The sequence below is a fragment of the Loxodonta africana genome, chromosome 7 (genome assembly GCF_030014295.1).
Source record: "Loxodonta africana isolate mLoxAfr1 chromosome 7, mLoxAfr1.hap2, whole genome shotgun sequence".
Lineage (NCBI taxonomy): Eukaryota > Metazoa > Chordata > Mammalia > Proboscidea > Elephantidae > Loxodonta > Loxodonta africana.
The window spans coordinates 29,381,428-29,394,171 of record NC_087348.1 but is presented as its reverse complement, the minus strand read 5'-3'; the positions used below and the strand labels follow the sequence as shown (position 1 = coordinate 29,394,171).

The 12,744-nt window shown below is 36.2% G+C and overlaps 1 protein-coding gene and 1 pseudogene across 1 annotated transcript; both read left to right on the top strand.

Moving 5' to 3' along the window:
* Nucleotides 1-243: 243 nt before the first annotated feature.
* On the top strand, nt 244-1,222 carry LOC135231903 (olfactory receptor-like protein OLF1). The gene has a single exon (XM_064289112.1). The coding sequence runs from the start codon at nt 244-246 to the stop codon at nt 1,186-1,188; it is 945 nt and encodes a 314-aa protein (XP_064145182.1). The 3' UTR covers nt 1,189-1,222.
* A 9,902-nt stretch (nt 1,223-11,124) lies between these two features.
* On the top strand, nt 11,125-12,172 carry LOC100661110 (olfactory receptor 5W2-like; annotated as a pseudogene).
* The last annotated feature ends 572 nt before the right edge of the window (nt 12,173-12,744 follow it).

Below are 12,744 nucleotides of genomic sequence, written 5' to 3'. Positions count from 1 at the left end.
CATTGGAAGAAATAGTCATTAATGAAAGAAATTAAATAAAACTTGTGACCATGGAATTTAACAGCTATTGAAATCTGAAATATATCTCTCAAATGTTGTATTTGAAGAGAAGTTTCTTTATTTGACTGATGGTTTGTTGAACAATCAAACTAATTTATGATTACATCTAATTTTATTTCTCTTTCATTATTATAATGTTTTAGAATATTAGGATTCTCAAGAAAGGAAAAAAAAATTAATAATATGGAACTGATAGAAGGAAACTACACCTTGGTGACTGAATTTGTTCTATTAGACTTTCCAACATGCCCTGAACTGCAGATTGTCCTATTCTTGGTGTTTCTGATGTTGTATGGTGTGATTCTAATGGGGAACATTGGCTTGATAATGTTAATCAGAATAGATTCACGTCTTCAAACCCCCATGTATTTTTTTCTCAGTAACCTATCGTTTGTAGACCTTTGTTATTCCTCAGTCATTGTTCCCAAAATGCTGGTCAACTTCCTCTCAGAGAACAAATCCATTTCCTATTATGGCTGTGCCCTGCAGTTCTATTTTTTCTGTACTTTTGCAGATACAGAATCCTTTATCTTGGCTGCCATGGCCTATGATCGCTATGTCGCCATCTGTAACCCTTTGCTGTATACAGTTGTGATGTCCCGGGGCATCCGTGTATGGCTGATTGTCTTGTCCTATATTGGTGGCAACATAAGCTCCCTGGTTCATACATCCTTTGCCTTTATTCTGAAATACTGTGACAAAAATGTGATTAATCATTTTTTCTGTGACCTCCTTCCACTGCTTAAGCTCTCCTGCACAGACACCTCAGTTAATGAGTGGCTCCTCTCCACATATGGCAGCTCCGTGGAAATCATCTGCTTCATCATCATTGTTATCTCCTACTATTTCATTCTTCTCTCGGTCTTAAAGACTCGCTCTTCCAGTGGGAGGAAGAAAGCCTTCTCCACATGTGCCTCTCACCTGACTTCTGTGGTCATTTATCAGGGGACTCTACTGTTTATTTACTCAAGGCCCAGCTCCCTGTATTCTCCCAACACTAATAAAATCATCTCGGTGTTCTACACCATTGTCATCCCAGTGCTAAATCCACTGATTTACGGTTTGAGAAACAAAGATGTAAAAGATGCAGCTAAGAAAGCTCTAAGATCAAAGACAGATTCCTCATGAGACGTTAAGCTCCGGGGACTCACCAATTCCCCAATTATAAACTCTGATTGGGAAACTGTAATCATTTTACCAGTACACACACAACTTCTCACACAAGGGATTTTACCAAGCAGCTAAATGCGTTTTCTTTTATACACAGTCAAAAGCATTTCATAACTCCAGTATATAAGACTACGTTTAAAAGTGTTGCAATTGCCACTAAATAAGTCAGACTAGTGTTTAAATGTTTCTAGCTTGGGTTTCATGCTCAAACAGGTTGCATCAGGCTGTCTTAACACATACAGTAAATACATTGTTTTTTTTTGTGTGTGTGCGTGTGTGTGTGCTGTAAAAAAAAAAACAGAATATCTCATATACACGGGTAGATTACTGGATGACAGAAGGAGCCAGATTGCTTTGGTTTACATGTCAACTCTGTGCCCGACTAACAAATAGCACCTTGAGCAAGCTACTTAATTTATGTGTGCCTTGGTTTCCTCATATGAGAAATGGGGAGAATACAGTAACCACGTCACTGGTTGTTGAATGATAAAGTGCATTAGTGCTGAGAGTAGCGCTTAAGCCTTTTTAGGCACTGAACAGATGTTAGTTATTGTGTGTGTATGTTTATACAATATGCTCACCTTCATTAATAAAGGCGTATCATGCAATGAGATAGTGAGAAGCAGGACTGCTAGGAAAGCAGTAACAGAAAAATCAAATCCCAGTTTGCTGAATAGCAGTTCAGCTCCTTGCAGAGAACCTTCTGTGTCCAATCCACTCCAAACTACTTTGGGAATTTTTTTTTAAGTGGGAGTGGAAGAATAGGTTAATTACAACACAAAACATTTGTTTTTCCTTTTTTCTGTTACCTTTTACTACACCAAAGTATTGCTGACGGTGTAAACCATCCTCCTACAGCATCTCAGAAACAGAAGAAGTGCTGATGCCTCACAGGTCCTGCCTGCATCCTCATGAGGAAGTCAACCCACAGAGCAGAGCAGAAAACCCAGGAAAAGGCGTTTGACAATGGAAATTGAACCATGTGCTTATTGGGAAATGTATTTCAGTAACTGATGTTTTTCTATATATGATTATTATTGTATAATAATGAATTTTATAATACATGTTCTAGAAATGTCAGCACTGAAAGGTATGTTTAAATCCATGTACTCTTTGTTGTAAAAACCTGCAAGATGTAGCCAAAGTCAATTATCAGTTGTTGATTTCTTTCCATTATCAATTTCTCTGGAGGTTTTCTTGAAATTTCTGACCAACAGTGGTTCTCCTGAGCACTTCTGTTGCTTAATTTGGAAGAGAACACACTCACATACAGCTACAAAGACAATCGCACTGTTTAATATTAGATTAAATTTCAGATTTACTTAGCCAAAGTTGTAGAGGATCATGCCAGCCACGGAGAGCAAGATTAGATATATTATCTCAACACAGCTTTTCATTACTCCAAATTATTAACATATACAATATGTTATAATGTGATAACATTTGTATTGCAAAGTATAAAGCTGCATATAAAAATCTCATTTTTGATACACCACCGTCTTTTCGTACTCAAGAAAAGAGATTATATCTCTTATGGGAAAATATAAATGTTTTCAGAGAAGGGACTGACTGAAAATAGAGGGTGTCGGTATTTTTTCAATGTGTTCAAGTGGAAGCACTTACGTAGATGACACCATGACTCTGTATATGAGATGGCTATCATCTTTTCAGCTTTCCACATGGCTTATGCTACTTTTCTACCAAAACCCAAACCATACTGATTGCTGTCAATTCTGACTCATGGCAACATCATGTGTTTCAGAGTAGAACTTCACTACATAAAGTTTTCAATGGTTGTGGCCTTTTGGAAGTAGATTGCCAGGTCTGTTTTCCGAGGCACCTGGGTTGACTCAAACCTCCAAGCTTTCAGTTAGCTGCAGAGCATGTTAATCTTTTATACCACCCAGGGATGCCATGGTGAAGAAAGCATCACTTAACACTAATACTGATACAAATATTCATAGCAGCAAATATTCATAATAGCCCAAAACTGTAAACAACCCATGTGTCCTTTCAGTGATGTATGGGTAAACAAAATATAGTATACAATGGGATACTATTCAGCCATGAGAAAGGATGGAGTATTGATACATATTACAATATGGATGAACATTGAAAATAATATGCTAAAGAAAGAAGTCCAGCAAAAAATTCACTTATTACATGATTCTACTATTATGGCTGTTATGAAATGTCCAGAATAGACAAATGCATAGATTCACAAAATAGGTTGTGGTTTCCAGGATCTGGGGGGAGTGGTGAAAGTACAATGTTAATGGGTACAGGCTGCTTTTTGGGATGATGAAAAATGCTATGGACTTAGATAGCTGTAGTGGTTGTACAAGCTTGTGGACATGCTACATAACACTAAAACGTACAATTTAAAGGGATGAATTTTATAGTGTGTGGAACATAAAAAAGAAAAAAAAATTACCACTGAAGAGTAATAACATTCCTAAGTCAGTAAGTCAATGAGAGTGTTGTAGAAATGGAAGAAACAAAAACAAGAATAGAAAAGAGTTGGGAGTGATGAAGTAGAGAATCTATTAAGTTTCAATGGATTTCTGATTTGACTGGACAGAAGGAGGTATAGATTCAGGGTAGCTGAAAATCATAACATAAAAAAAAGTTTCGGTCATCTTCCTAACATTAACTTGATGACAGGAGTAAAAAATTGAGAGCTCAGCCTTTGCTAAATTCTTTTAGGTATTCACAGGGTGTTGTGGATTGAATTGTGTCTCCCCAAAATGTGTAGCTACTTGACTACACCATGACTCCCAAGATTGTGTGGTTGTCCATCATTTTGTGATCTGATGCGATTATCCTACGGGTTATAAATCCTACCTCTATGATGTTAATGAGGTGGGATAGGTGGCAGTTATGCTAATGAGGCAGGACTCAATTTATAGGATTAGGTTGTATTTTGAGTCAATCTCTTTTGAAATATGCAATTCCCTGTGAACCATATGACATAGTTACTTAAGTGTACAAAGACTGGACCATCATCCTCATTTCAATCCTTATGTATCAACAGTGAGACACGCACACACACGAACGCGTTACACACATATAAATACACATATGCATAAGAAACAAAGTTTATATATTTCAGAAATTTTATTAACCCTCTGCTCACTTCCATTCTGTAATGAAACAGTTAATTTAAAATCCAAAGATATGTGAAGTATGTGTTCGATTCTGTTGTTTCCATTTATTTTTGCATTTCTGTTTGAATGTCAAGATTTGTAATTTTGCACCCAAGCTCTTTACAAATCATAAGAACATTGTGGCACAGCAGGGATACAATTCCAGAGAAAACTTTAGTAAATGTACTTCATGTCTCACCAAATAGTTGATGTAGACCAAGATTAGTAACAACGATTTTCATTATTATCAAGTCAGTGGTATGCTCACTGATTACAGATCTAAAATGCAAGCTTTTAAGCCAATCATGATTTCTGAGGAGCACATTAATTGTGATCACTTTTTTTGGCACTGTGAATATATGCAAGAAAACCATATGCTTAGTCATGTGTCTTCCAGGTTTGCTCTCTAACACTGGTATTTTTTCCATATTGTTTTTATTTTTTTCATGAGCTAATAAATGCACTCTTGGCAGGCATTATTTTGAAAATGGATCGAGATTTCAATTCATCCAACTTCACTTCCAGAGATAAGGACATAAGGTCCAAAAAAAAATTAAGAAATAGGAAGTCACATGCCTCATGAAACCTGGAGGTTTAGATCAAAGTTTCTCGACTTCTTATCTGACATATAAATATTTTTTATTATTGTCAAAAAAAAAAATGCCTCGTTAGAGAGCAACACATCTGAATATTGTGAAGATAAAAAAGATGTTTTACAGGAACAAATTTATTTCTACTTTATAGACAATATTTTGTGGATGTCCAGAAGTGTTAAACATAAATCTACCATTTTCTGGATTATTTTATCAACAGTTTAAAATAAGAACAAAGGACAGTAGAAAGGAAAAATTGTCCCTCCTTGAGTGAATTCTTTTTTTTCTTCTTTGAATTGCTAATAGGAAGAGATCAAAGTGACCCTCTTCAGCATGTTTCTAGTTATTTATGTCATTAACCTCCTGGCAGAGAAACTATTGAAGTTTGTCAAGATTTCGTTTTACTTGGATCCATATTTAACACCCATAGAAGCAGATGTCAAGAAATAAAACAATTTATTGCACTGGGAAAATCCGCTCAAAAGGCCTCTTTAAAGTGCTAGTAAGCAAAGATGTCACCTTGGGGACTAAGGTGTGCCTGACCTGGGACATGGTGTATTCAATTGCCTCTCATGCATGTGAAAGCTGGATGATGAATAAGAAAGACTGAAGAAGAATCGATGCCTTATGAATTATGGTGTTGGAGAAGAATATTGAATATACTATGAATTGTCAGAGGAACAAACAAATCTGTCTTGGAGGAAGTACAGCCAGAATGTTCCTTTGAAGCGAAGATGGCAAGACTTTCTCTCGCGTACTCTGGGCATGTTATCAGGAGATACTAGTACCTGGGGAAGGACATCATGCTTGGTGAAGTAGATGGTCAGTGAAAAAGAGGGAGACACTTGAGGAGATGGGTTGACACAGTGGCTGCAACAAAGGGCTAAAAAATTGCAACAATTTTGAGGATGTCATATGACTAAGCAGTGTTTGCTTCTATTGTATATAGGGTCCATATGAGTCAAAGCCAATTCAAAGGCACCTAACAACAACCTTCTGTCAAATCATGGAATGATTGTTTTAATTAGAATGGACTCCCAGCTTCAAACGCCAATGTACTTTTTCCTCAACCACCTATCCTTCTGTGACCTCTGCTATCCCACAGCAATTGAGTCCAAGATGCCGGTGGACATACTAGCCAAAGACAAATCAATTTCCTTCTATGGCTGTGCTCTGCAATTCTTCATCTTCAGTCTTTGGAGATTCTGAGTGTCTCCTGCTGGTGGCTCTAACCTTTGATCAGTACAAAGCCATTAGCAACCACTTGCTCTATACAGTAAACATATCCAGTAGTGTGTGCTCCATGCTTATGTTTGGGGTTTACCTGGTAGGCATGGTGGATGCTTTGATATATAACACATTAAATTTCCATTTATTTTTCTGTGAGTCAGATGAAATTAATCATTTCTTCTGTAATTTGCCTCTACTTCTCCTCCTTTCCTATTCTGATATTCAGGTCAATGAGCTGATATTATTCACGGTTTTTGTTTCATTGAACTGAATACTGTTTCTGCTGTTCTTGTCTCTTATGGTTGCATTATCTTCTCGGCCTTAAAAATCCACTTTTCTGAGGGAAGATTCAAAGCTTTCTCCACCTGTACCTCTCACTTAACTGCTGTTGCAATTTTCCAGGGTACTATGCTCTTTATGTATTTCTGGCCAAGTTCTGCCTACTCTTCAGATGGCATTTCCTTAAAAAGCTAGAAATAGAGATACCATATGATCCAGTAATCCCATGCCTAGGAATCAACCCTGGAGGAATAAGAGTTGCCACATGGATAGATATATGCATGCCCATGTTCATTGCAGCACTATTCACAATACCAAAAAAATGGAAACAACCTAAATGACCACCAACAAATGAATGAATAAGCAAATTATGGTATATACATATAATGTAACACTACACAGCAATAAAGAACAATGATGAATCCACAAAATATCACACAACATGAATGAATCTGGAGGAAATTATACTGAGTGAAACAAGTCAGTCTCAAAGGACAAAAATTGTACGAGAACACTCTTATTAGAACTCTAGAAAAGGTTTGCACACAGAAATAAACATTTTTTGATGGATACGAGAATGAGGAGAAAGGGAGAGGGGATATCACTAACTAGATAGTAGACAAGTGTCAACTTCGGTGAAGGGAAAGACAACACACAAATTGTAGGGAAAGTCAGCACAACTGGACCAAAGCAAAAACATAGAAGTTTCCTTGACACATCCAAACACTCTGAGGGATTGAGTACCTTGGTCTGGGCCCTGGGGATCATAATCTTAGGGAATATCTAGGTCAATTGGCATAACAGAGTTCATAAAGAAAATTTTCTACATCCCGCTTTGGAGAATGGCTTCTAGGGTCTTAAAATCTTGCAAGTGGCCGTCTAAGATACAACTATTAGTCACATCTTGTCTGGAGCAAAGGAGAATGAGGAATACCAAAGACACAACGAAAATATTAGCCCAAAGGTCTAAAGGACCACATGAACCAGAGACTCCACCAGCCTGAGCCCAGAAGAACTAGATAGTGTCCGGTTACCATCATACAGTGCTCTGAAAGGGATCGCAACAAAGAAGCCCGTACAGAATGGGAGAAAAATGTAGAATAGAATTCAAATTAAAAAAAAAAAAAAAAGACCAGACTTACTTATCTGACAGAGACTGAAGGAACTCTCAAGACTATGGTCTCCAGGCAGTCGGCTAACTCAGAACTGAAACCTGCAGTCTACTACTTTTCAGACAAAAATTAGACAGGCCTATAAAACAAAAATAACACTCATGAAGAACATGCTTCTTATTTCAATCAAATATACAAGACCAAATGGCCAAAAGCAAGATGACATAGCAGGAAGGGACAGGAACTTGTTAATGGACACAGGGAACCCAGGGTAAGGATGAGTATGCTGTCACATTGTGGGGACTGCAACCAATGTCACAAAACAATGTGTATAAATTTTTAAATGAGAGATTAACTTGACCTGTAAGCTTTCATCTTAAGCTCAATAAAATTAAAAATACGTATTTTGGTAAAATGTATATATTTCAAAACATATGCCAAGTAAACAGGTTTTTCATGTACAATTCGGTGACACTTATTACATTAATTATATTGAGGAATCGTCACCAGTATCTGTTGCAAAAAGTAATTTTTAAAAATAAACAGCAGTCACCTATTCAACGTTTATTGCAGCACTTTTCACAATAGTCAAAAGGAGGAAACAACTGAAAGGTTCGTCAACAAATTAACAGATAAACAAATTGTGCTATATACACACAACGGACTACTACTCAGCCATAAAGAGAAATGAAGTCCTGATCCAAGCCACAATATGGATGAACCTTGTAAACCTCATGCTGAGTGAAGTCAGCCAGTCTCAAAAGTACAAATGCTGTATGATCTCATTTATAAGAAAGACACAGGTATATGGAAACCAAGAAGCCCTGGTGGCGCAGTGGTTAAGAGTTCAACTACTAACCAAAAGGTTGGCAGTTCAGATTCACCAGCCACTAGCAGGAAACCTATGGTGCATTTCTACTCTATCCTATAGTGTTGTTATGAGTTGGAACCAACTTGGCAGCAAAGAGTTATTTTTTGGTTTTATAGAAACCAAAGATGATTAGTGGTTATCAAGGGTGAGAGGGAAGGTGAAGAGGGAATTTTTGCTTAGGAGGAATTGAGTTTACGTTAATGGTAGTGGAATGACTTGGAAAAGGATAGTGAGAATGGTTGTACAACTTGAAGAATGTAATTAATTTTACTGAATTATACATTTAGAAATTGTTGATCAGGTATATATTTTGTTATGTATAATTTTGCTACTATATATAGACAGATCAATAGAGAAAGACTATAGAGATTTTTTTTTCTTGAAAGCATTACCCTAACACATGTGTTTTCTTAAAGTCATTTTTTTAACCTATGAACTAAATGAGAACAGCCCTCAAAATCTGTTTATTTCTACTCTTTGTTCATTATCCACCAAAAAAAAAAAAAAAGAAGATAATTAAAAGCAAACATTTAATAATCTATTACTTTTAAAACATCCTTGTTCTAGAGACTGAGAATTTTGGGAGAAACAAATATGAACAGAAAAAAAAAATTAAGATAGAGTGGGTTATGTGTAATGAATGTTATACAATCATAAAATCATTGGGTTGGGGGTGGTTGATGTGGTTGGGGGAAGGGAATCAGACTGTGATTAATGACAATAAAGAACAACCATTAAAGGGAGGTCATATTTCTCAATGAAGAAGTAAAGAAGGTGGCTTTAGAAATGGAAGAAACAGGATAAGCAATGGAAAAGAGATTAGAATCATTTAGTAGAGGTTCTATCTGAGCTTCATTAGATGTATGATTTGACAGGAGGATGGTAGCCATAAAGCATGGCATTAGACTCAGTTATTGTTACAGGATACTGATCATTTTGAATGAAAACTTCAGGCTTTGCTAAAGTTGCTGCAGAATTCACAGGGGAAAAATACAGAATCAGAAATTTAATTAATCGCATGTGTAACACAGAAAAATGAGGCAGAGACTTCAGAGATTTAAGTCCCAAATGTCACTAAGTAACAATAAAATGTGACCTTCCTTGTGCTCGCCTACCTAAAACCAGAACAGAAAGACATGCTCATTTCAGGTAGGACTCTGAATTGCCAAATTAAAAGAATATAGAAAAAAAATTTTTTTGAAAATGAGGAATCAAATATTGAGGAATTTGTAAAGGAATAATTGTATACTTAATTATTCAATTAAATAAACTCTGTAATCTAATAGCCAAACCATAATGTTTTATGGTTGAAGCTGTGTAAATTTGACTGACATCATTAGTATGAGTAGATATTTTATTAATTTATGTTTTAACTAAAATTCGTAAGTAAATTATTAGTTTTTTTACTGTTTAAGTGATTTCACTGTATATGTGAATTTTAGATTTTTCTAGTGCTATTCCAACCATAATTGATGTGTCAAATTAAAAATGCCAATTTGTATAAATTCAAGTTCATATGAACCAAATGCTATAATACCTAAGTACAGAAAAAAAAAAAAAAACTCAGACTACCATTCACATTTCGATTTTTATATACCAACCAAAATATTCACACAAACACATACATACACACACAAGAAAATGAATCTTTTATAATTCTTAAACATTTGCTATTCCTCTTTTCTTTCTTAATTTTTACAGAAAATTCAACTTAGAAATCCAAAGATATACAAAAAAAAAAATATACATGTGTTAAATTCTGTTTTTCCCACTTTGTATCACTTCTCTTTAGTTTGTCAATGGACATATCCTTTGGGTTCAGATCAGTCACATAACTTGGTTGTAAATGCTCGTCACAGAGGAAGTGTGATAAAAAAGTTGAATAAAAAATGTTTCATTCATGCTTAATTATTCAGTTAAAATTCAAGGCATCATAGACCAAAACAGTAACATGATCATTTTCATTTGTTAATTTATATGCAATATTGTTGCTGAATCTTTAAAGTCAATTATATTTCAGGACAAATACAATGAAAGTGATTGCATTTTCCTCCAATGGGACATTTATCTGTATACGTCCGACGTTGAGGCCTGTGTCCTCTGGCTGTGTGTCTCTGACTACTGTGGTTTGTGTATCACTCTCAATGTGGAATGAGCCTTAGGTTTATTGCAAACCCACTGTCTAAGATAAGACAGTAGAGGACAATACAAATGACAGATATCGTGAATGACACATGGACTTAGAATCAAAGTTTCTGAAGTTTGTGTTCCAGACATTTTAATTATATTTTTTTTCAATAAAGGAACCCCAGACCAAAAACCCATTGCTGTCAAGTCAATTCTGACTCATAACTACCCTAAAGGACAGAGCAGAAGTGCCCCGTAGGGTTTCCAAGGAGCACCTGGTGGATTCGAACTGCAGACCTTTTGGTTAGCAGCTGTAGCTCTTAACCACTGCGCACACCACCAGGGTTTCCAATTACAGTGCCTCTTTAAGAGTTACATTTATCTGGGCTTCTTTCTGTGGATAAAGAAGACAATTTACAGAAAGAAAATGTGCTGTCTTAAAAGATAATATTTTGTGAATGTCCAGCAGAGTTAAACCCTGATGTATCATTCTCTTGATCATTTTTTGTAGCTGTTTAGAACAAGAACAAAGGAGAATGGATGGAGAAAACTGCTCCTCTTTGACTGAATTCCACCTCTGGGGCATTAGTAATAACCCTGTGATCAAAGCAGCCATGTTCATCGTGTTTCAGGTTGTTTACATCATTATTCTTGTGGCAAATCTTGGAATGATCATTTTAATTAGAATGGACTCCCAGCTCCAAACACCAATGTACTTTTTCCTCAGCCACCTCTCCTTCTGTGACCTCTGCTATTCCACAGCAACTGGGCCCAAGATGCTGGTGGACCTCTTAGCCAAGGACAAATCAATTTCTTTCTATGGCTGTGCTCTGCAATTCTTCATCTTTTGCACCTTTGGAGATTCTGAGTGTCTCCTGCTGGCAGTGATGGCCCTTGATCGATACAAGGCCATAAGCAACCCCTTGCTCTATACAGTCAACATGTCCAGCAGGGTGTGCTCCATGCTCATGGCTGGGGTTTACCTGGTGGGCATGGTGGATGCTTTGATACATACAACCCTAACTTTCTGTTTATGTTTCTGTGGGTCAAATGAAATTAATCATTTCTTCTGTGATTTACCTCCACTTTTCCTCCTTTCCTGTTCTGATATTCAGGTCAATGAGTTGGCATTAGTCACTGTTTTTGGCTTCATTGAACTGAGTACCATTTCAGGGGTTCATCATTCTCTCAGTCTTAAAGATCCGCTCTGCTGAGGGAAGGTTCAAAGCTTTCTCCACCTGCAGCTCTCACTTAACGGCTGTTGCAGTTTTCCAGGGAATCGTACTCTTTACGTATTTCCGGCCAAGTTCTGTCTACTCTCCAGATCAAGACAAAATTACCTCTTTGTTTTACACCCTTGTGATTCCCATGTTAAATCCGCTGATATACAGCCTAAGAAATAAAGACGTGAAAGGGGCTCTGGAAAAACTGAAAAATAAAAGTTGGTTTTAAAACATAAAACACACAGTTGTTTTTGTAAAATCATATGGTAAAAAGCTGTATAAGAAACAAAGTTGTCCCAGATACATTAATTTAATAACAAATGTATTTTACCTAAAGCCATATCGTATGAAAGTTTTGCATTTCCTGAAACACGCCTTGCTTCATGAGGTGTCTTAAATTGACATTAATTTTTTTTTTTTTTACTGCCTCTTTGTGGAGAACTTCGCAGACATTTCTTAGTGTGCTGACTTTTCTTTGCTCATTGTATCATTCATGGATCACTTCAGTTATTCTAAGATTTATTGATTTTTTTTCCTAAGTGCCTATCGTGCATTTTGGTACACTGTATTTCATGGTGAATCTGGCAGTTTCTATACTGATGAATTTTATAATCTAGTGGAAGTTATAAACATTAATTAAGCATTCAAATAACTTATCATAAATTACAAATCTTCATGAATTAAAAAGACTAGGCACTATTAATCCAGACCAAAATTCTAAATCTGGTGTGCTGAAGAAAGGCTCCCCTGGAATGGAAGCATTTAATCTCTGATCTAGGAGTCCTGTATGGTGTAAATGGTGCTTATTAGACATCAGTCAAAGGAATATTAACTGAGTATAAAATATGTATCTTGAATGTATTATCTTTGTAGCTTATGAGGAAGTAAACTAAATTATTGTGGTTACTAGAGATAATGAATCTATAAAGACAT